Source organism: Bos javanicus, chromosome 7 (genome assembly GCF_032452875.1).
Source record: "Bos javanicus breed banteng chromosome 7, ARS-OSU_banteng_1.0, whole genome shotgun sequence".
Taxonomy (NCBI): domain Eukaryota; kingdom Metazoa; phylum Chordata; class Mammalia; order Artiodactyla; family Bovidae; genus Bos; species Bos javanicus.
Window position 1 is genome coordinate 96,094,196 of NC_083874.1, and position 20,866 is coordinate 96,115,061.

The window sequence follows — 20,866 nt, forward strand, 5'->3', positions numbered from 1 at the left end:
GCACAGTTGGTAAAGAATCTGCCTGCTGATGCAGGAGATGCAAGAGACACAGGTTTGATCCCTGGCTCGGGAAGATCCCCCAGTGTTCTTGCCTGGGAAATCCCAGGGACAGAGAAGCCTGGTGGGCTACAGTCCATGGGGTCGCAAAGAGTCAGACATGACTGAGCACGCATGCATAGTGCATATATATATTTGTTTACATAGGCTCATCTGGGAAACTTGCCATCATTTATGACCTTGCTCCTGTGGAAAAATGCATTGTTAGGATTGAACAACTGAATTACAAATGGACTTGTGAAACATGCTTGCTGCTAAAATTGGGAACTGCCTATAAATAGATAGCAATCCAGGACTTTCACTTGGGAACCAACGATCACTAGAGAATCAACAGCTCTCAGGAAAAACTTCTGCTTCCCTTTCCCACAACTTACTTTGCACCAAGAGAGAATGTGCTACCAGGGTTGGGTGAGGTTTAAAGAAATGACTTTAACCATAAGCTAATAGAAGATTTTCACAGTTTCCAGTAAAGAGATTAAAGCTAATTCCAAATGTTGGAGCCAAAGTGATAAAAAGAGTGGGAGCTACTCTTTTGGGAGAGAAAAGGCAGCTAGCCCTTCTGCTTCTCTGTAGCTCCAGGAGAGTGAAGAGGCAACCTCCCCTGTCCTCCTTTATTCCTTTCTGTACTCTCCACCAAGAGGCTGATTATGTTAGGCCAAGGCTGTGCTGCCTACTAAAGAATGTGCTAAGTAGCTCTTGGCCAAAAGAACTCAAATTTAAGTGTGATCAGAAACACCTAGTGAAGTGGTAAATAATCCAGACTCTCTCGTGGAATTTGGTTAGTGGGTCTGGGCGTGGTCCAGGAACTTGTATTTTTAAAGGATGATTCTGGTACAGGTAGTTTGTGTGGCATATTTGAGAAAAAGTCTGGACCTGGAACAGATCTGTCTCTCCTGCTAAGATAAGATGTGTGTGTGTGAACACACGCTTGCCCAACTTTAGTTCTGGGCTCCAGGAAAGCCTCTTGCCCAAGCAAAAGGTTTTGCTCCTACCTAAATCAGAAGAGCTCAATGTCTTTAATTTGGGGCCAGTGCCAAGTTAAGTAACAGCTCCCACTAGTTAGGCCGCAGGCCTTTGAGCCAGAACTTCCTGGGTAGAACCATGGTTCTAACCTTATTGCACATTGGAACTACCTGGGACCTCTAAAAAATACTGATGGCTGGGTCCCATTTCCAGAGAGTCTGATTTCATTGATCTGGGGATCGTTTGAATAGCTAGGATCTATTAAATCTCCTTGAATATTTCTAATGTGAGCCAAAGTTGAGAACTACTGGGGTAGGGAAAATATTTTCATTTCCCTGAAGCCCTGGCTAAAAATAATCTTAATAGTCACCCTTTAAAATGGTGGACACCATAGAAGAAATCTTGAGTTTTGCATTTCTGCAAGGTAAAACAAAACAAAACAAAAATCAACAATATACAAGAGCTAATGTCTTAAATAGTCTTTACCTGTAAACATAGTCAGGGATAATAAAAACATTCTTAGTCTGGCTTCTTTTGTCATTTGGCAAGAAAGAGAGGCATGGCATGACAGAACTGAGAACCCTCTAAAGTATTTCAGAGATTAAGTCAACTACAACAATGCTCCTGATGTCAAAAACTTTCTCTAAAGAAATTGAAAGGTGTTAAGCTTTTATGTTTTCTTTCTTGTTTTCCTGAGACCTAGCTGATAAGATTTATCATTGATGTGGGTACAGCATTTCAAGAATATCTATGGCTTGATTCTTTTCCTTTTCTAGAAACAGGTGAATGAATGTAACAGCAAACATATTGAACAAATGGACGACCAAATTCTGATCATTAGAGGAACAATGACTTTATTAAATCTGTGATATTCTGATATGTTCATACAAGTTAAGTGACTAATTTTCTTTAAGCGGTTTTTTTCATAACAATCTGGGGTATTTGGGTTTTGTGAAAATTAAACTATCTCTTGTCACAAATCAGTGCAATTCTTTTTTTTTTAATTTTTAATTTTTTTTTTAATCAGTGCAATTCTGTATTTAAGGATGATGACATTTGTCTCAGAGACAGGTTAATGGGACTATGTCTGAGTTATGTTGGAGCCCTGCTGAAAAGTTTAAGAAACTGTAAGTAGATATGCAAAAATTAAGAGTTTTAAACTGGGTGTCCTTTCAACAGAGCAATGTATGGATTTTGGGGAGTTTCACATACACTCTGAAACAGTCTGTGTAATTTTGAATGTAATTGTTTCATCCTGTTTTCCTAGGATAAGGTCCATAGCTTCTATCAGATTCTTAAAGAATTTATAACCACAAAATGTTAGAACCCAGGGTTCTATATATTTAAGTAGAGAATCCTCCACTCCAGGCCCATTCAACACAGTGTGTTATTGAGAAGATATAGAAAATGAAAAATAATAATAGTCTACTTTGCTGTTCAACCCTGCTAGTCTCAAGGCCAGAATTACATATGTTTATGTGATATACCTTGGAAGGAAAGTTATGACCAACCTAGATAGCATATTCAAAAGCAGAGACATTACTTTGCCTGCAAAGGTCCGTCTAGTCAAGGCTATGGTTTTTCCAGTGGTCATGTATGGATGTGAGAGTTGGACTGTGAAAAAAGCTGAGCGCTGAAGAATTGATGCTTTTGAACTGTGGTGTTGGAGAAGACTCTTGAGAGTCCTTTGGACTGCAAGGAGATCCAACCAGTCCATTTTAAAGGAGATCAGCCCTGGGATTTCTTTGGAAGGAATGATGCTAAAGCTGAAACTCCAGTACTTTGGCCACCTCATGCGAAGAGTTGACTCACTGGAAAAGACTCTGATGCTGGGAGGGATGGGGGCAGGAGGAGAAGGGGACGACAGAGGATGAGATGGCTGGATGGCATCACGGACTCGATGGACGTGAGTCTGAGTGAACTCCGGGAGTTGGTGATGGACAGGGAGGCCTGGCGTGCTGCGATTCATGGGGTCACAAAGAGTCGGACACGACTGAGCGACTAAACTGAACTGAACTGAACTGATGGGATACACCGACAGACATTAGGTCTTAGCTGATACTGATTTGTGATAAATGAACATCAAAGGGAGTGGCAAAGATTCTGACTTTTGCTTATTTTGCTGAAACTCCCACACCATAGCGGGAAGAGTGAGCAGTTTTGACCAGCCAGGAAAAGTTGATAGTGGCCAAGCCAGAGCCTCTGCTTCCAGTGTACGGAATTGGTACAGTTTTTCTAACTGCCGGGCAGAGACTACATTTAATATTTTCTAGCCGATTCCTGTTCCTGCATCTAGTTAGATAATGTCAGCCTGAGGTGGTCATTGTTAAAGACTGCAAATGCAGTACAGAAGTACCTACTTTTCATCACACCTAACACGGGAAGCTGTATCTTTTCTGAAATGATAATGAGTAATGACTTCTTGAAAACATTACTTTAAATAGGATGCGATTTAATTTTAAAATGTATTCACTTACAGATATTAATTCTAATTTCTATTTGGGAATTTCTTCTAGGTGGCATTAAGCCTCATCATGGGGGAGGGATGTGATTTTTTTTGTTAAAACAATATTTTAAATAAAATGTATCTAATATTATATAGTATTATGTCTGCAAGACATTTGAGTAGGGAAGGTATATAGCTAAATTTTTCCCTGGGGTGAGAAATCTGATGTGTGAAGTTAAGTTTTATTGATAAGGCTACTTCCAAAATACATGCTCAGTATACAGTTTCTTGGGGATTCAAGGAGTGACAATTAGCATTGTAGATATTTAGATATGAAGCTACAACTATCACATTTTTGTAAACATTAGTGTAATTATAATGGTTTCAGCTTTCATGAAAGTTAATGCGCATTTGCCTAAACAGGAAGAAAAGGAAATCTTATTGAAAACTGAGAAAAGTGTTTTTATTAAATTTGACATTGGAGTAAATGCAAGATAATCCATCCCGGGTTAAAACTAAGGAACTACGTGTAAGTGTTTAAAACTGGCACTGCTGCCATTCTTAAGTTTGAGTGACGGAGAACCGTAAAAATGGTTTCAATTTGCTTTTGGTTTTCTAATCAGTTGATTGACCCGAGCCATTTTAAAAGAGACATGGCAATGTTTTGTCCCTCCTTTAGAGAAGAGTCCAGTAATTTAAACGGGAAAGTGACACTACATCTGAGCTACTGGTGCCTTAAGTTCCCGAACAACAACAAAGACAATTAACAATTCCTTTTCTCTAATGCAGGAGAAACAAATCAAATGTAAATATAAGTACTGTTAAATGCTAATGATTTTTCAAAACGTTGTCGTCTTAGAAATGCCAGTAACTGTCCCCAGTATAGATATATGACTGAGGTGGCAGACATAAAAATAAAGCACTTCATCTGTTTGCAAATTAAAAATGCACATGACTGAGGACTCACAAAAACTGGATATTAATTCTTCTTGAGGGAAACAAGTAAGGTGCTACCCTGGGTGCCATTTATCCCCACATGGAAGAGCGGGCTTTAAAAAATATGACAATGACAATTTAAGCCCCATTACACTTATATAGTATTTTCATACCATTACCACTTCAAAATCTTTGACGGTGGGATGTCCAGATAAAATCCCCGCTGAAGTTTTATGTTACACCTGCTGCTGCTGCTGCTAAGTTGCTTCAGTCGTATCCGACTCCGTGCGACCCCATAGACGGCAGCCCACCAGGCTCCCCTGTCCCTGGGATTCTCCAGGCAAGAACACTGGAGTGGGTTGCCATTTCCTTCTCCAATGCATGAAAGTGAAAAGTGAAAGTGAAGTCGCTCAGTCGTGTCCGACTCCTAGCGACCCCATGGACTGCAGCCTACCAGGCCCCTCCGTCCATGGGATTTTCCAGGCAAGAGTACTGGAGTGGGGTGCCATTGCCTTCTCCGTATGTTACACCTAGTGGAGTATAAATGATCTTGCAGCTGACAAAGCTTAAGAAGAAACTCTGACTCCTGGATATTTAAAAAAATAATCCATATTGTTTATTTAATCCCAAGTATTTTTTAATTGCTATCATGCTACTTTCCCTAGTCCTGGCTGGTGTTTTTTTCGGAGTTGCTACACTGGTTCTTTCTTTGAAACAACATACGTAATCCAGCAAGGCACATGTCAGCCAGGCTTTAGGTTGAAGCCAGGCCTGGGAAATATTTTCCAAACAATCCCGTCTTCATCCTTTTGGCCTGAGGTGGAACTATTGAGAACGCGATGGGGAAATCGCACTGAGGGGGACGTTGGGTCCTATAAGGGTCCTACTATTCTTGAGATACTGTGCATGGAATAAGTGAGGAGAATTACTACCGCCTTCACGTAGCATCTGGAAGTGCTAAAGCCTCTGATGACCAAACCTCTCCATGAGCTTCCTCATGGGAGAGTCTGGCTTCTGCCCACCTTGGGGGCAGCTGGGACCTGGTCTTGCTAGTGATAGCCACAAAGGGCCGTGAGGCTCAGCTGATCATCACTGGGTGAAGAAGCGTCAGGATCACTGTAGATCTGCGTCAGGGCTAAACTCAGGATCTCTTTCTTTTCTTTGTAAAACCGTAGTTCTTGTCCTGCTTTCCTGGCTTCCTCCAGCTCCCTCAGGGCCATTCGCAGCTCTTGGGAGAGAATTCCCGGCGACTCCCGCTCCTTCATGATCCAGTCTAGGGCCATGTGGCTGCGCATCTTTTCATCCAGGGAGTACTGGGAATAATAGGAGATGACTTCCTGGGAACCAAGAGACAAGGTCCAGAGCATCAGTGAAGAGCAACAAAAGTACCTGGGCTCATGGCCTGCTGACACTTCGTTTCCTGTGCCTCCACCCCCCAACCCAGCACACAAACACCCATGGGGGTTCTACCGACAACCAAACCTCTCTGATGTTCACGAACGGAAGCCCAACCCCAGGACACACCTCTTAAAGGATCAAAATGACTTAAGTTGGTACCCAAAGTAAAGGTCCCTCCAGGTTGAATCAAAACACTGCCACCAGGAATGACCTAAATTTATTCACAGAACAGAGCTCTAACCTCACTGGAAAATATATGTTCCTTTGAAACTGCATTGTTACAACAATTAGTATGAGCTTTACCTCATTTATTTATAATCCTTCTGCCCAACATTAGCTGCTTTGGCAAGATAGAGGGAAACAACTGCTCAGAAGGATTTGGGCAGAACTGGGTTTGGTCACACCCACTGCAGAAAACAGGAAGCTTTGAGTCAGGACAAGACTTAGACACCAGGAGAGTCAGCTTCCTACCTGCTGTGTTGTTAGCATAAGGAAGATGACAGACTAAACAGCTCACAGTCACTATGGGAAGGACCCTAACAATTATGGAAGATAGGTATTATCATCACTGATATCATAATGGTAACTTTATGTGCACTGTCTCTTACTTTCTGCAGACAATGCAAAATTAGTCACTATCTTCCAATTCTCGTGTTTAAAATTCGCCCGTACACTGTAATGTCATGTATAAGTTTGATGAACGCTCTTTAAAAAGACCTTGTGGACTGGATGTGTTGCTTATTTTTATTTTCAAGAACATATGGTATTTATTTATGACCTTAACAAATTAAAAACAATCACGGAAAAGTGTTTGTAACCAACTCGGCATGTTTCAAAGGCTTTTTATGAAATCAAAGGAAAAGAAAAAAATAGCCAAAGCCATTGTCAGCTACTCATTTCTTTTGCATCTTTGACATTTTGAAAGCCAGGCTTTCTAGGCAAAGAACAAAAACTCCTGAGGCAGCAGCGCATGGAAAACTTTTACATCCGCCTTCATCTTGCTGCCTAGTAGAGGCTGTGCTCCTCATACAACTTCCTGTTAGCAAATTCTCAAAAATAAACTACTATCCTCGAAATCTAGTGGGATAAAGGAAGAACAAATCTTCAGTGATAGTAGGGTGAGAACCATTAAGTGCATGGGAGGGGCTTGCCTTTGCCACAAGAAAGGGGGCAGGATGCTTTTCATAGATGGCTAAGAAATAGTGAGGCCCTGTCTCTGAAAAATAAAGAAGGAACTTCCAAACCCCAAAACTGAAGTGACTGAAAAAAAAAAAATTGAAGTTATAGAAAACAAAAACAAAAAATTGAAGTGATGGAAATACCATGTCTCCCACCTTTATAATCAGTTCTGTTACCCACTGGGAACATTTGGTGGGGGTGAGAAGAATCCTCCTGCTATAAATAACTACCTGTTCTCGGTGAGGAGGTTTGGAGGCGGCGCAGACTCACATTTCTTTCTGCTTTGAAGAGTGGGAGGGGGCACACTGCATGGAGTAGATGCCGTATCTGACTTAGGAACGAAATCTGTCTTACTGATCCCTCCATTCTAGCGTTCAGTACAGGTGTCTAAATCTGTCCTATGGCCAGCCGACATTCTTCTTAGTGTGTGTAGTCAGACCCTGATGCAACCAGACTGATATATCTAGATGTAAATCTAGATAGATATATCAGAGAGAGAGATACCACATAGAGATATACCATATATATATATATATGTATATGTTAGTACACTTATATGTTGCACATATAGTTATGTGCACATCATATTACATATATATGTTAGCATATGCATATATACATGTTAGTATACGTATACTTCCCTGGTGGCTCAGACAGTAAAGTATCTGTCTGCAATGAGGGAGATCTGTGTTTGATCCCTGGGTTGGGAAGATCCCCTGGAGAAGGGCATGGCAACCCACTCCAGTATTCTTGCCTGGAGAATCCCCATGGACAGATGAGCCTGGCAGGCTACAGTCCAGAGGGTCTCAAAGAGTCGGACACAATGGAGTGACTAAGCACAGCATATATATATATCTCTCCTCTGCTTTTAATAAATAAGGTGCTAAACAGAGAAAAATTCAAATAAAGGAACCTCAGTGGAAGATGCCATACAACACAAACCTGCTTTTTATTGGAAAAATCTCACCTGTCGGGAACATTTTGTTTCACGAAGGGCTTTGAGGCTTCCATTCCAGTGCAATAGTTGGAAAATGGTCATAAGCTCCTATAAAACCCAAATGTTTGTCATTAGTCTCAAAGCAGAAATGTGAAAGAAAGTGCCTCAGTGATTGCTGAAGAGGTCATAACCCTAACTCCAACTATATCAGGCAAATGGAATACACAGTACTGTCAGAACACTTTGAGACTTTTCAAATACCACAGTCGTAGGCTTCTGGAGCGTTTTTCCTTCCCTCCTCTGTTTTATCTATATTTGGCACGAACTATTAAATAATGGACAAATACCTCTCAACAGTGTAAACACATATGCTGTAACAATTTTACACCCAGGAAGCTATATAAATATACCAGCACATCTTCGAATAATGTGTAGGCAAGGCTATTTATTGCATCATGTAAAAAAAAACTGCCTGAGACTGGCAATATTTTAAATGTTCATTTTTAAAGGAATGGTTAAATGAAATGGTTACAAAAAGGAATGGTTAAATCCTGAAGTGTAGCATAATATAGCACCCCCAAATATGCAACTTTGGTATATTGATTATTTTGAGCTATCACTACTTAAAAACTGCAAGCAGAGGAAGAGGCTTTCTCTGAACTCCCCTTATCTCCCAAAAGACAGATCCTCCAAAAGGAACTTGATTGGTATAAATCCCTTCTCCAGAAGTTTTATCAACCAGGGTATACTGACTCTTATCACAGAAGTAGAAACTGAAGTCCACTCCATGCTCAGCCAAACTTTGTCTCTATCATATCTCCTATCTATTCCTTTAAGGATCAATTCATCTTTCTTAAAGATTATCTCCTTTCTCCTGAGGGGCTTCCCTGGTGGCTCAGCAGTAAAGGATCTGTCTGCCAATGCAGGAGATCTAAGAGACACAGGTTTGACCCCTGGGTCGGGAAGATCCCTTGGAGGAGGAAATGGCTGCCCATTCAAGTATGCTTGCCTGGGGAATCCCACGGGCAGAGCACCAGGTGGAGCCTGATGGGCTATAGTCCGTGGGTTGCAAAGATTCAGACATGACTGAGCAACTGAGAAGGCGCACGTGCGCTTTCCTGAGAGGCCCACACCCCCTCTCCCTTCCGTATTAAGATGGTATTTAATCCTGAATTCTAAGCCACCTTGTGGAGGTCCTCATTTTTCCGTGGGTATCTCTCACACATACGTGAGGTGTACTTCTGTTTTTCTCTTCCTAATCTGTCTTTCATTACAGGAGTCTCGGCTAAGAATTCAGAAGGATAAAAAAGAAAATGATTCTTCCTCCCTTACAACATGGTCGTCCTAGTAAATACAAGGCAATCACAAAGGGTGAGAAGGCTCTCTCGTTCTAATGTAGAGTCTCTGTGTGGTGTTGTTAAAAGCAAGGTGTCCAACATGTATACTGAGTGCTACTACTTGATTAAAAAAGAATTAGAAGATGCCTATAAATATTTGCTTATAAATGCCTAGAAGAGTTCTGACAAGATACAAAAGAATCTGGCAACATGAGTCGCCTCTGGGGAGAAAAATGGAGCGAGACTTTCCTCTGACACTCATTTGTACCTTTTGAGCTTTGAACCAAGTGACAATATGCCATATGAAAATAATTTAAATTTTAAAAAATTCAGGCCAAAAAATAAATATAGAGCATATAATGGACAAACTACAGAAACTGTAAAATACCCCTGAGTTTATAAATTCAGTCAAGAAAATGCCTTAAAATATGACCAATAAGGATGAATTAATATTAAAGCCACCCACAGTTTTCACATTCAACGGCCAGGGCTGAGCACAGCATTTAGCCTTTCTGTCAGCGTCATCCTTTCCCTGCATGATACCGAGTGCAAGCTAACATGTATTCAACATACTGAAGAATTTGTTTTTCCAATCTGATTAGGATTAGCAGTCTTCCGTAGGAGTCGGATACGACTGAGCGACTTCACTTTCACTTTTCACTTTCATGCATTGGAGAAAGGAATGGCAACCCACTCCAGTGTTCTTGCCTGGAGAATCCCAGGGTTGGGGGAGCCTGATGGGCTGCCGTCTATGGGGTCACACAGAGTCGGACATGACTGAAGCGACTTAGCAGCAGCATTGAAGTTACCTACATTTTTTTTTCTTTTTTGATCAGAGAAACATCTACAGTGGATTAGTGGTAGTACAAACCACAGCCACATACCTATTGGAAAATAACAATACAGTTAAGGAACTTCCTGGTGATGAGACAAGTTATGAAAGCTTAACATTTGAATAGATGTCTATGCCCATTCAAAAAAAAAAAAAAGTGGACTTTTATTGTCTTTATGTCTGCTTGCTCTGGAAAACGTTTTCACTATGAAATCTGGAGACATAAGCTCAGTATGAGATTACAGTTACCTTGAAATTATGAGGTAAAATTTAAAGAGATAAGATCATCAGAATAAATATTCTCATGTCTAAATGTCTCATGTCTGAATAGCACTATTCTCATGTTTAAATTGCCCTTAGAATGTAATGCCTTTCTTCTTTTCAGTTTAGGATTTTGTATATGTATTACTACACGGTAAGCACCACAAGAACACACTTTGTTAGTCGCTCAGTTGTATCTGACTCTTTGTGACCCTATGGACCGTAGCCCACCATTCCTCTGTCCATGGAATTCTCCGGGCAAGAACACAGGAGAGGGTTGCCATTCCCTTCTCCAGGGGATGTTCCTGACCCAGGGATCAAACTCAGGTCTCCCACACAGCAGGCAGATACTGTCTGAGCCATCAGGGAAGCCCAAGAACAGACAGAGACCTTGGTAAGGACAGAACCATGTGTTTCCATTAATTAGAATCTGACATGGACACCAGCTGAGCCACACACTGACCCCATGTCTGCATGCCCAGGGTCCTGGGTCCAGGGCCAGGGGAACTCACCCCTCTTATGGCTCCTCTCCACTTCTCTCTGCCCCCTTCCAGATTTCCACTCTGTCACAGCACTGTGCTGCTTTGGGAAAGTGAGAATCTTTTGTTCCCAACCAAATCCATAATCTATCTGGCTCCCACCACTGTGCCTTTTACCAAGATAACCCCAGTGGCTGAGGAAGGTAAACTTGTGTTTCCCTCCTTGCTATACCCTCAGGCCTACTCACCGAATGCTTTGCAGACATAAAAAGAAATGGATAGGAACGCTGTTTAGGTTCTGATATGAAGCAGTCTCCGTGGTGTTACAGGAGGGACAATATTGACAAATGTTTTATTGTAAGACTCCTCTTAAATTTTGCATTTTATTGTATATGTCTGTTTCCTTAAAGAAGACAACGAATGCCACTCCACTCCTTTCCTCATCCTGCAATCTTCACATAATGTCGACAACCCAGAAAGAGGTATTGAGTTTATTCTGTGACTTCAGTAACCCTCCTGGCATCGTCCTTGTATCCATGTGGCCCAGTTTGAGAAACAACCTATTGCTAACAGAGCTCTTAATTCCATCCTTTGATAACTGTCCCGCCTTCACAATGTATTTTCCCTCCAATGTCCTCTAAGCTTTCATTCTTATTTTTGTGCCAAGCCCCTCATCCATATAAATTTCTGTTGTGTCACTCAGCAACCCTCCTAACACTGTGGAACTCACAATTCTGTGAACAGAACTGGAAATCTTTCTCATATCCCTTGGCAACCTACCCCTCTCATAAAACTTCCCCACTGAGACTTGGACTGTTTTCGCCTGCAGGAGGAGGATTATCCTCCTCACCTCCTCTGGTTTGTCTAAATTTCTATCCTGTCATCAAGCAGTTCTTTCCTCTGCAGTAACACATCTGCCTCTTCTTCCCTGCAGCTCTTGTTCCTAAATCCCCTAGGAAAGATAACCTTCTTTCTACCTTCTTACTTTGTGTCCTGATCTATAGTGCTTGCCCTCCTCTCTAGAGGAGGATAACAGATCTTACCATCGTTACATGAAGTATACTGAAATATTTCCACATTCTCCCTGTCCCATTTCTTTATTTCCCCTCCCATGACCAAGAATTGATGCTTTTGAACTGTGGTATTGGAGAAGACTCTTGAGAGTCCCTTGGACTGCAAGGAGATCCAACCAATCCATCCTAAGGGAAATCAGTCCTAAATATTCATTGGAAGGACTGATGTTGAAGCTGCAATTCCAATACTTTGGCCACCTAATGCGAAGAGCTGTCTCATTGGAAAAGACCCTGATGCTGGGAAAGATTGAAGGCAGGAGAAGAAGGGGACGACGGAGGATTAGATGGTTTGATGGCATCACCGACTCAATGGACATGGGTTTGAGTAAACTCCAGGAGTTGGTGATGGACAGGGAGGCCTGGCATGCTGCAGTCCATGAGGTCGCAAAGGGTCGGATACGACTGAGTGAACTGACCTGAACTGACCAAGTTCGCTATCTTCAGACCTTCCTGAAGCTGTGTGAACCCTGGCTCAACCCCAGGAAATCCTTGCGTGCTTATCATTGATGCCATTGGAAATCCTTGCATTATGAAAGACTGGCAAGGAGAGGGTGGCTGTGGGCTTCTGTGAGGACTCAGTTCCTAGTTTTCCCGTGACTCCTCACTGCCTGGTCTTCTCAGCCTTGTTTTCTACTTGTTGAAGCCCTATCATTTTGAATGAAGTCTGTTTGGTGGGCTTATCTGTCCTGCTTCTTCCTCACTGAAGTCTTTGAGCTGTGTTTGTAACGTAGGCTGACCTAGAAGCCTGGCTCCTCTCCATGGGCTTACAGATAAACAAGAAGCTGGCCTAGAGGTGGGGTTAAGACTAGGGCCAGGTGAGTGAAGCAAGACTTAAGGTGAGTCGCATAAGTTCAGGGTCTGTTATTTAAATCCTATCTTTATTTAAAATTTGGATGTTTCATTTGTCATAGATTTTTGCACATTTATTTTGAGTTTTAAATGTATTACATTATAATATTATTTGCCTTGATTACTGAATTTTTGTTGCTCCTTTAAATTTTGTACCCCAGTTGAATGCTTGACTCTTCTTACCCTAGTCTGGGCTGTTCTGGGGATCTTGTGTCAGGGACAAGGGCAGTTTCACGAGCTTGTGATCTGTGCAGTCACACAGGCTTTGAGCTTGGTTTAGTGCTTTACTATCTTTAAATTCATAGCAATTTTTGAACAAAAGGCCTTAAACTTTCATTTTGCACCAGGCCCCATACATTATGTAGCCAGTTCCCTTTACCAAATATTAGTACTCTTGCCTGGAAAATCCCATGGACGGAGGAGCCTGGTGGGCTGCAGTCCATGGGGTCACTAAGAGTCGGACACGACTGAGCGACTTCACTTTCACTTTTCACTTTCATGCATCGGAGAAGGAAATGGCAACCCACTCCAGTGTTCTTGCCTGGAGAATCCCAGGGACGGGGAGCCTGGTGGGCTGCCGTCTATGGGGTCGCACAGAGTTGGACACGACTGATGCGACTTAGCAGCAGCAGCAGCAGTTGCTCAGTTGTGTCTGACTCTTTGTGACCCCATAGACTGTAGCCCACCAGCCTCCTCTATCCATGGAATTCTGCAGGCTAGAATACTGGAGTGGGAATCTATTTCCTTCTCCAGGGGATCTTCCTGACCCAGAGAACGAACCTGGGTCTCCTGCACTGCAGGCAGATTCTTTACTGTCTGAGCCACAGGGAGCCCCCATAAGTAAATTCGAAATCAAATGGTGAATTGAGTCCTGTGTTTTCTTTCTCTTCAGGAACATTGGAGTTGTAGCTTTTGTTCTACAGCTTTTCTGGTTCATGTTGTCATTAAATTAGATGTCATTAGATTCATTAAATCTAACCCAACAACAACTGGGGTCTGTCCTCACAGAGCTTCCTGGTGTTGCCTCCTACGAGAAACGATGTGTGGCCTCCCAGCTACTTCGCAGGGAGAAAATGAACACTGCTTCTCTCTGGAACTCTGTCTGGGAGACTGGCTTGGTTCTGTGATTCATCAGGAATAAGAAAAACAAACAGTGTAAATGGAGAACTTGAAAAGCAGGTGGGCACCATCTCCCAACCCAAGAGAATGGATTTAAGAGGAAATTTGTTTATGGGATGAGGTTTTAAAAGGCAACCTTGAGAATTTAGCAAAGATGTAAATAAACAGCTCATCTTTGGATTGCATTAGGCTTCAGAATAAATGTATTAACCAGCTTCAGTCAAAGTCTGCCTTGAATCTGACCTTGACAAGACCCAGTGGCTAGAGCTGCCGCCATCCCACCCCTGCAAACATGAGGCAGTTTCCCTACGGAGAGAGGCAGGGCTACCTTAAGCAGGCACCCCAGCCTCCCGCCCGCGAAGTGAAGGTAAGCAGAAGCCGATCAGGTTTCTTCCGAGCTCTGCCTCCTTAAAGGCCCCCCTGGAAAGCCTGAGGGCAGTCAGGAGACACCAGGCTTGTTTTTAGACTGTATAGTCATCCGTAGCTAGATACAAACACACATCTATTACCCACCAGGGGGACTGAATTGCTGTGTTGACTGCAGACAGCCCAGGCCTGTGGTCAATTCCCATTATGAGCAGAAACAAGTTGACGCATTTAACCCAGGCCACGGAGGAATGTGTAGGAAACCAGCAGGCAAGCTGGGGCTGGAGGAAGGAAGAGGGATGTACTTCATGGCCCTCCCTGTGGGTTGCCAGCATCCCTACTGGGAGGAGGGAGTTTGGATTTTTCCTGCTCTCATGTCTTCCTCTACCTCTGTCTCTCATCCGGCACCCAGCCTCCTTTACAAGAATTTATGAAGCATTTCCACAATATGAGTCAAATTATTATTTCACATTCTTAAATACCTTACTACGCAGACCACACAGAAGACATGCAGCCCATCGTAAGGCAATTAAAAAAAAAAAGTATTACTAAAAGGTGGTTGAGTACAGCCTTTCATAGTACTTGGACAGAATTTAAAAATTAAAAAAAAATTTTTTTGCCTTCCTTATATTTGGCAGACTAACCCACTGCATTTAAAAAAAATCATTCTTGATTTTTCTGAAAAGAGTTACTAAATCCCATACAAGCTACCATGTTCTTGGCCAGGCAACACTCATTCTGTAAGGAAAAAAAAAAGTACAATATTCTTCTGTCAGGGAGAGAGGAGAAATTAAAATAAATGATTTCTTTCTTAGGGAATCATTGTGCTAAATGCTTTATAAATGCCACATTGTATAAGTCCCACAAAAAGTCTACACAGTGGACATCATGATTCTTATTTTGTAGATGAGAAAAACTGAGTCTCAGAATGGCTGAGTTCACAGGCGACAAGTGGTAGAACAGGCTTGGCTCTTGGATCTGTATGATTTGTTTTAGTTTGTGTTCCTTCTCTTGTGTCATGCGCCTCCCTTTCATGTTTCCTCTGACTTTAGATTGTTATGGGATATAAAAAATGACTCTTGCCAGTTTCACTCTTGTATTCTATAGCAGGGCTTCCCCCATAGCTCAGTTGGCCAAGAATCTGCCTGCAATGCAGGAGACGCAGGGCCCTGAAGCATTTATTGCTGGGAAGCTACTTTGTCCTCTTCTGGAGACTTTAGGTTAGATAAAGCTGTCAGGGGAGTCCATCCAGTAGCCTCTGGCATTTCAAGTAAAGCAGTCCTTCTTCAGAAATATATATCTATCAGTTGTCATTTTTTACTGAGCATTTGCCATATGCCAGGAACCGTTCTGAACTCCCTATGCAGTCTCGTTTAATCTCCACAATGACACAGTGAGGTAGCACTGCTATTATTGCTACTATTATTCTTCCTGATTTATGTACAAATGAGGAAACAGATTTAGAGGTGGGCAGCCGAACCCACTCCCCAGCCAGGGCTGAGAACCACTGGCTGCTGCAAGCCGCTGTCTACACCAGAAGGTGAGCTTCAGGGTCTTTTGCAAACCAAGACAAGCAACATCAAAGGTCAGTGAGACCACAACTGCTTAAGGAGAAATCTGGATGACTGAGATCTTCCTAGGAAAGGATGAGAAAAGAGCGATTTTGCTTTAATCAAACAAGAGAGTGGTGAGTGAAATTAATGAATTTTAAAATGGGCAGGACGGACATATCCACCTGAGAAGTGGCTGTGGCACTGTAATCCGGAAAAGAGTTTGAAAGGTACCAAAGATGGTATCTGAAAGCTGGCTTTAGGGTTCAGCTACACCACCACTGTAAATTATACCACGATGAACATTTTTGCCCATAAAACTTTATATTCTGATTGCTTCTTGGAATCTAACCTAAAATAATAGAAATCTTGGAGGAAAAGTCTCCTTATTATAACACTGCATATTGATTCTTAGTAGCATTGATGTATATGGATGGTCAACTGTATTCAAATTTAATTTTTTAGAGAGCATACTTTTCATTCTCAACCACTATTGAATTTTTGTCTGTCAAGCCCAGTATAGGATAATAGTCAAAATATGAACTCAGAAATCAGACTGCCTGGGTCTGAAGCCAGGCTGTGCCATTTACTAAGCTGTATGACATACTTCCTTCAGTGATGACATGGGTATAATAAATACTCATACATTTACCATAAAGGTTAAATTATGGTAAGATTTGTTAAATGCTTAGCACAGTGCCAGACAAGGTAAGCATCCGATGAGTGTAAGCTATTCTTCTTCTTCTTCTTACTACTAATATAATTAATTTACAAATAACAGGTAATATAGTTCCTTAGCTCTGGTATTGCTTGTCAGCATGGAATGAAAACAGCTAGAGCTTGCTAAATTTTTTTATTTACTCAACGATAGGAGATGGCAGATCTTGTTTAACAAAAATACCATAACGGATGGGGAAATTATTTAATATACATTGCAGTCACCTTCATCTATAACTTCTGAAAATTAAGAACCAAACGGTCATGAGCAGTATTTCAAGCTGTTTGATTTGATTTAAAGGGGAGCTTTATACTGAAAAGCTGGTAAAGTGTTAACAGGGTCATAAGATGGTAATGTTCACTACCTGTTTCTTAGCTCAAGTCTTCTACTTTCTTTGAAGAAGCAAAGATCGTGCCTTGTTGACTTGTTTGTTTTAGCCTACTGCAGTGCTGCTAAAAGAGAGTTATAGTGCTGGATTCTAAGAGGGTTAAATTAAAATGACCCAAATAAACAAAGAGCTGTTTGTGATAAGACTGGCATTCCCCCAGGCTTCTAGGGGCTGTGTAGCAAAATAAACATGTGGCAGGTACCTGAAACTCTAGCATGGTCTTCCCCATGTTTGACTCCAGCATGTAGTGATAGGCTCCGATGCTGGTGCTCGGGTCGTCTGCATCATCCAAAGTGCCCTTGGGAAGGAAGCAGAAAAGGAAAGCGTCACGGATGTTTCCTCCTCTTCTTTGGGGGTCATGAATGAATCCTGTGGCCCCACGGTGAAACTCCTGTGCTTCTAACCCTTCAGGTGTGCACCTTATAACCATGTCCAGCTGATTCGGGATAAAAGCCTTAATCTCACCATCTCTAAGTGAAGAGGATTTTGAAGTCAATTTGAATCTAGCTTTTCATTAGAATGTTAACTGATTATATACTCAAAAAGAATAATTATACTAAAGCAGAAATTCCCACGTCTCTATAGCGTTTTTGTTGGTAGTGGCATTAATGCCACCCTAATGAGCAGCCATGAAATTAAAAGGCACCTACTCCTTGGAAGGAAAGTTATGACCAACCTAGACAGCATATTAAAAAGCAGAGACATCACTTTGTCAACAAAGGTCCATCTAGTCTAGGCTATGGTTTTTCCAGTGGTCATGTATGGATGTGAGAGTTGGACTATAAAGAGGGCTGAGTGCTGAAGAATTGATGCTTTTGAACTGTGGTGTTGGAGAAGACTCTTGAGAATCCCTTGGACTGCAAGGAGATCCAACCAGTCCATCCTAAAGGGGATCAGTCCTGGGTGTTCATTGGAAGGGATGATGTTAAAGCGACAACTCCAATACTTTGGCCACCTGATGTGAAGAGCTGACTCACTGGAAAAGACCCTGAGGCTGGGAAAGATTGAGGGCAGAAGGAGAAGGGGACAACAGAGGATGAGATGGTTGGATGGCATCACCGACTCAATGGACATGGGTTTGGGTAGACTCCGGGAGTTGGTGATGGACAGGGAGGCCTGGCATGCTGTGGTTCATGGGGTCACAAAGAGTTGGACGTGACTGAGCGACTGAACTGAACTGAACTGAATGAATGGTTGCCCTTCGAGGCTGTTTTCATCCATTATTGAAATCTTGAAATGCTGACTTGCTTCATAGAATTCTAATGATCACCAAGCAAATTATGTAATTAACAGGGAAAAAATTCTCCAGTTGTATGGACCATTCATATTTTACCACCATGATTCTTTTTTTTTTTTAATTTATTTATCTTTTAATTTGAAGGTTCAAGAGAGAGGGGACATATGTACACCTATGGCTGATTCACGTTGATGTTTGACCACGGTGATTCTCAATGGGAACTTTTCATAATAGGCTGGTGTTCAACCTGGAGACATGGATTTTGGTTTATATTTTTTCAATTCTGGGCCACTTAATCTTTAAGAAACAAGGTGGGTGGGTGATGGGGAAAAATGAAATTCCCCTTCAATATTTGGTTATGGGGAGTGGCAATAAAAAAGCTAACATGAGCTCTGGAATGGCACTGAGGCTTGCCCTTCAATATCCCATGGCCTTGGATTCCTGGGAAGGTGGGCAATGGCTTTGTGAGACTGAGCAAACAGCTGCCAGCCTCAGATAGCCGCAAATTTATAGCTTTTGAATGCAATAACATTAACACACTACTGCCGAAATATTTATGTTGGCTTTTTAAATATCCCAGAGGAAATCCATCCAGAAGCCTATGAACCATATATATTCTCCTTCTTTAGAAATTTCCATGAAAAAAAAATGATAAATTACATTTACACTGAGGACCCCTCCCTGCTCCTGAGTAAATTCCACACATATAAATCAGGCATCATTTTCCTAACTTCTCTTCCTCAAAGGCACTTGAAATTTACAGGGTAGAAAAATAAAGGCTTCCTTTCATCCTCAGAGCAGAGACAGACCAGAGCTCCCTGAAGTCTCTCTGCCAGGACAACCACTCTCAGTCCCTGCCGCTCTCCCCCTCATCGCTTCTCTGTGTGATAAGAGCATTTATGAGGGGAGAAGGCAGCCAAAAAGGTCACAGCTGGTGTGATAATGTCACCTTCCTTATCAGTAGCTTCTCCAGAATGACAGAACCTTGACTTGCACAGTCAGGTTAAGGGAAGCAGGAGTGAAAATCTCAGGGTTGATCCATGCTAAAGGCGAAGCAGAAGGTAGCTTATCTCTTTGGTAATGCACTTTGGTTTCTGCACTTTTGGTAATGCCCTTTGGTTTCTGCACTTTAAGGACACATAGGGAGATGCCTGCCCCAGGTGAGCCCCAAGGCTTCCTCCGTGGTAAAAATGGTTTATAGTTTGGAGGTACAAGGATCAGGAGCACCAAATAATTCATGGGGCAAATAATCTACTCCTAGATTGGCGAGAAAATGTCCTGTCTAAATATCTAAGACATAGTTTGGCTCTCAAAGTACTTCTCATTTAATTACATCTATTACAGAAATTTCCCGAGCTCTCGGAATAAAGTAATCGATATTAAGTGTGATAACTCTAACATCTAACAAATATTAGGCATACAGCTTTTCTCATAGCTAAGCAGTTAGTGGGTTTCCCTTGTGGCTCAGCTGGTAAAGAATCTACCTGCAATGTGGGAGACCTGGGTTTGATCCCGGGGTTGGGAAGATTCCCCTGGAGAAGGGAAAGGCTACCCACTCCAGTATTCTGGCCTGGAGAATTCCATGGACTGTATCGTCCATGGGGTTGCCAAGAGTCACACACAACTGAGCGACTTTCACTTCACTTCACTTCAAGCAGTTAGTATTTCCTTAAAAACACAGATTGCAGGACCTCGTGCTGGCTGGGGAATTGGCACTTTTAACAAGCGCTTCAGATAATTTTTATGATTAGTCAAGTTTGGGAAAAACTGAACTTCTTTATGTCTAGGTTAAAGTGGTATTCAACTGCATGCATCCTTAGGCCCTAAAAGAATCAGTGCTCCTCAAACAGCAAATACCCAAATAAACAAATCAAGATGGATAATTCGATCCACTTTGATAGACAGCGTGATTAATTGTGATCCAGGAAGGCTAAAGAATCTTGCTGAGACATGGCTAGGGAGACAGCCCCAGTATCATGATTTTCAATCTAAGTGCTCTTTTTGCTGAAAATTAATGATTTAATGGGTTAAAAAAAAAACCAAAACAAACCTGCACAGTTCTTAAAGAACTTGTACACATTAGCATCTCCCAAGATTCAAAGGCCTCAGTACTCGCAGTATAGCCAGCTCCCCCTTCCCTGGTGGGTACTCACGCTGGTGGAGGCAACTGCTTCCTGCACACTCTCCATAATGAATTCCTTGGTGATCCGGCGAGAGGGCAGCTCGTTGAAGAGGGAGTTGATTAGGGCCACTTTAGCTGCATCCCGTCTGGCCTCAGCTCTACTTAAGCAGCACTTAAGAAGGGAAGGAGAAAAGGAGTCGTTAAAGAATCTGGCATCTCATCATTTCGCCCCAACTCAATGGGTCTCTGGACATTTATTTCTATTTATACATTTACTGTCCGCATCTATTCTTCCACAGCCATTGCTAATCCCCTTGATAATCATGCAGACTTTCTTGCAGCCCCAGAGCCCATGCAAATGTCTTGGTTAGTCTTCAAATGTTTTAGTGTTATTTCACAGTCACTGAATGCCTACTATGTACGAGAGGCTTTCACGCTCTGTTAATAAATAATAACAAAAGTAATAATGGCAACTGTTCTGTGCTCAGTGATTGCACTCATTACCAGGGCCCTCCTCAAATCTTTATTTCAGAGAAAAGAAAGTAAGGAACGAAGGAAAATGGGAGACACGTTTAATACCATAATTAAAAACATATATTCTGGAGTCAGACTCCTTGGG

At 42.0% G+C, this 20,866-nt stretch overlaps 1 protein-coding gene across 1 annotated transcript in view; it reads right to left on the reverse strand.

The window, feature by feature from the left end:
• Positions 1-1,857: 1,857 nt before the first annotated feature.
• LIX1 (limb and CNS expressed 1) overlaps positions 1,858-20,866 on the reverse strand; it is a 66,054-nt gene continuing 47,045 nt past the window's right edge. The window contains exons 3-6 of the mRNA XM_061424461.1: positions 20,279-20,419; positions 17,091-17,186; positions 7,947-8,024; positions 1,858-5,739 (exon numbers count right to left, since the gene is read on the reverse strand). Coding sequence (XP_061280445.1) covers positions 5,452-5,739; positions 7,947-8,024; positions 17,091-17,186; positions 20,279-20,419 — 603 coding nt within the window. The 3' untranslated portion in view covers positions 1,858-5,451. The remainder of the gene's footprint in view (positions 5,740-7,946; positions 8,025-17,090; positions 17,187-20,278; positions 20,420-20,866) is intronic.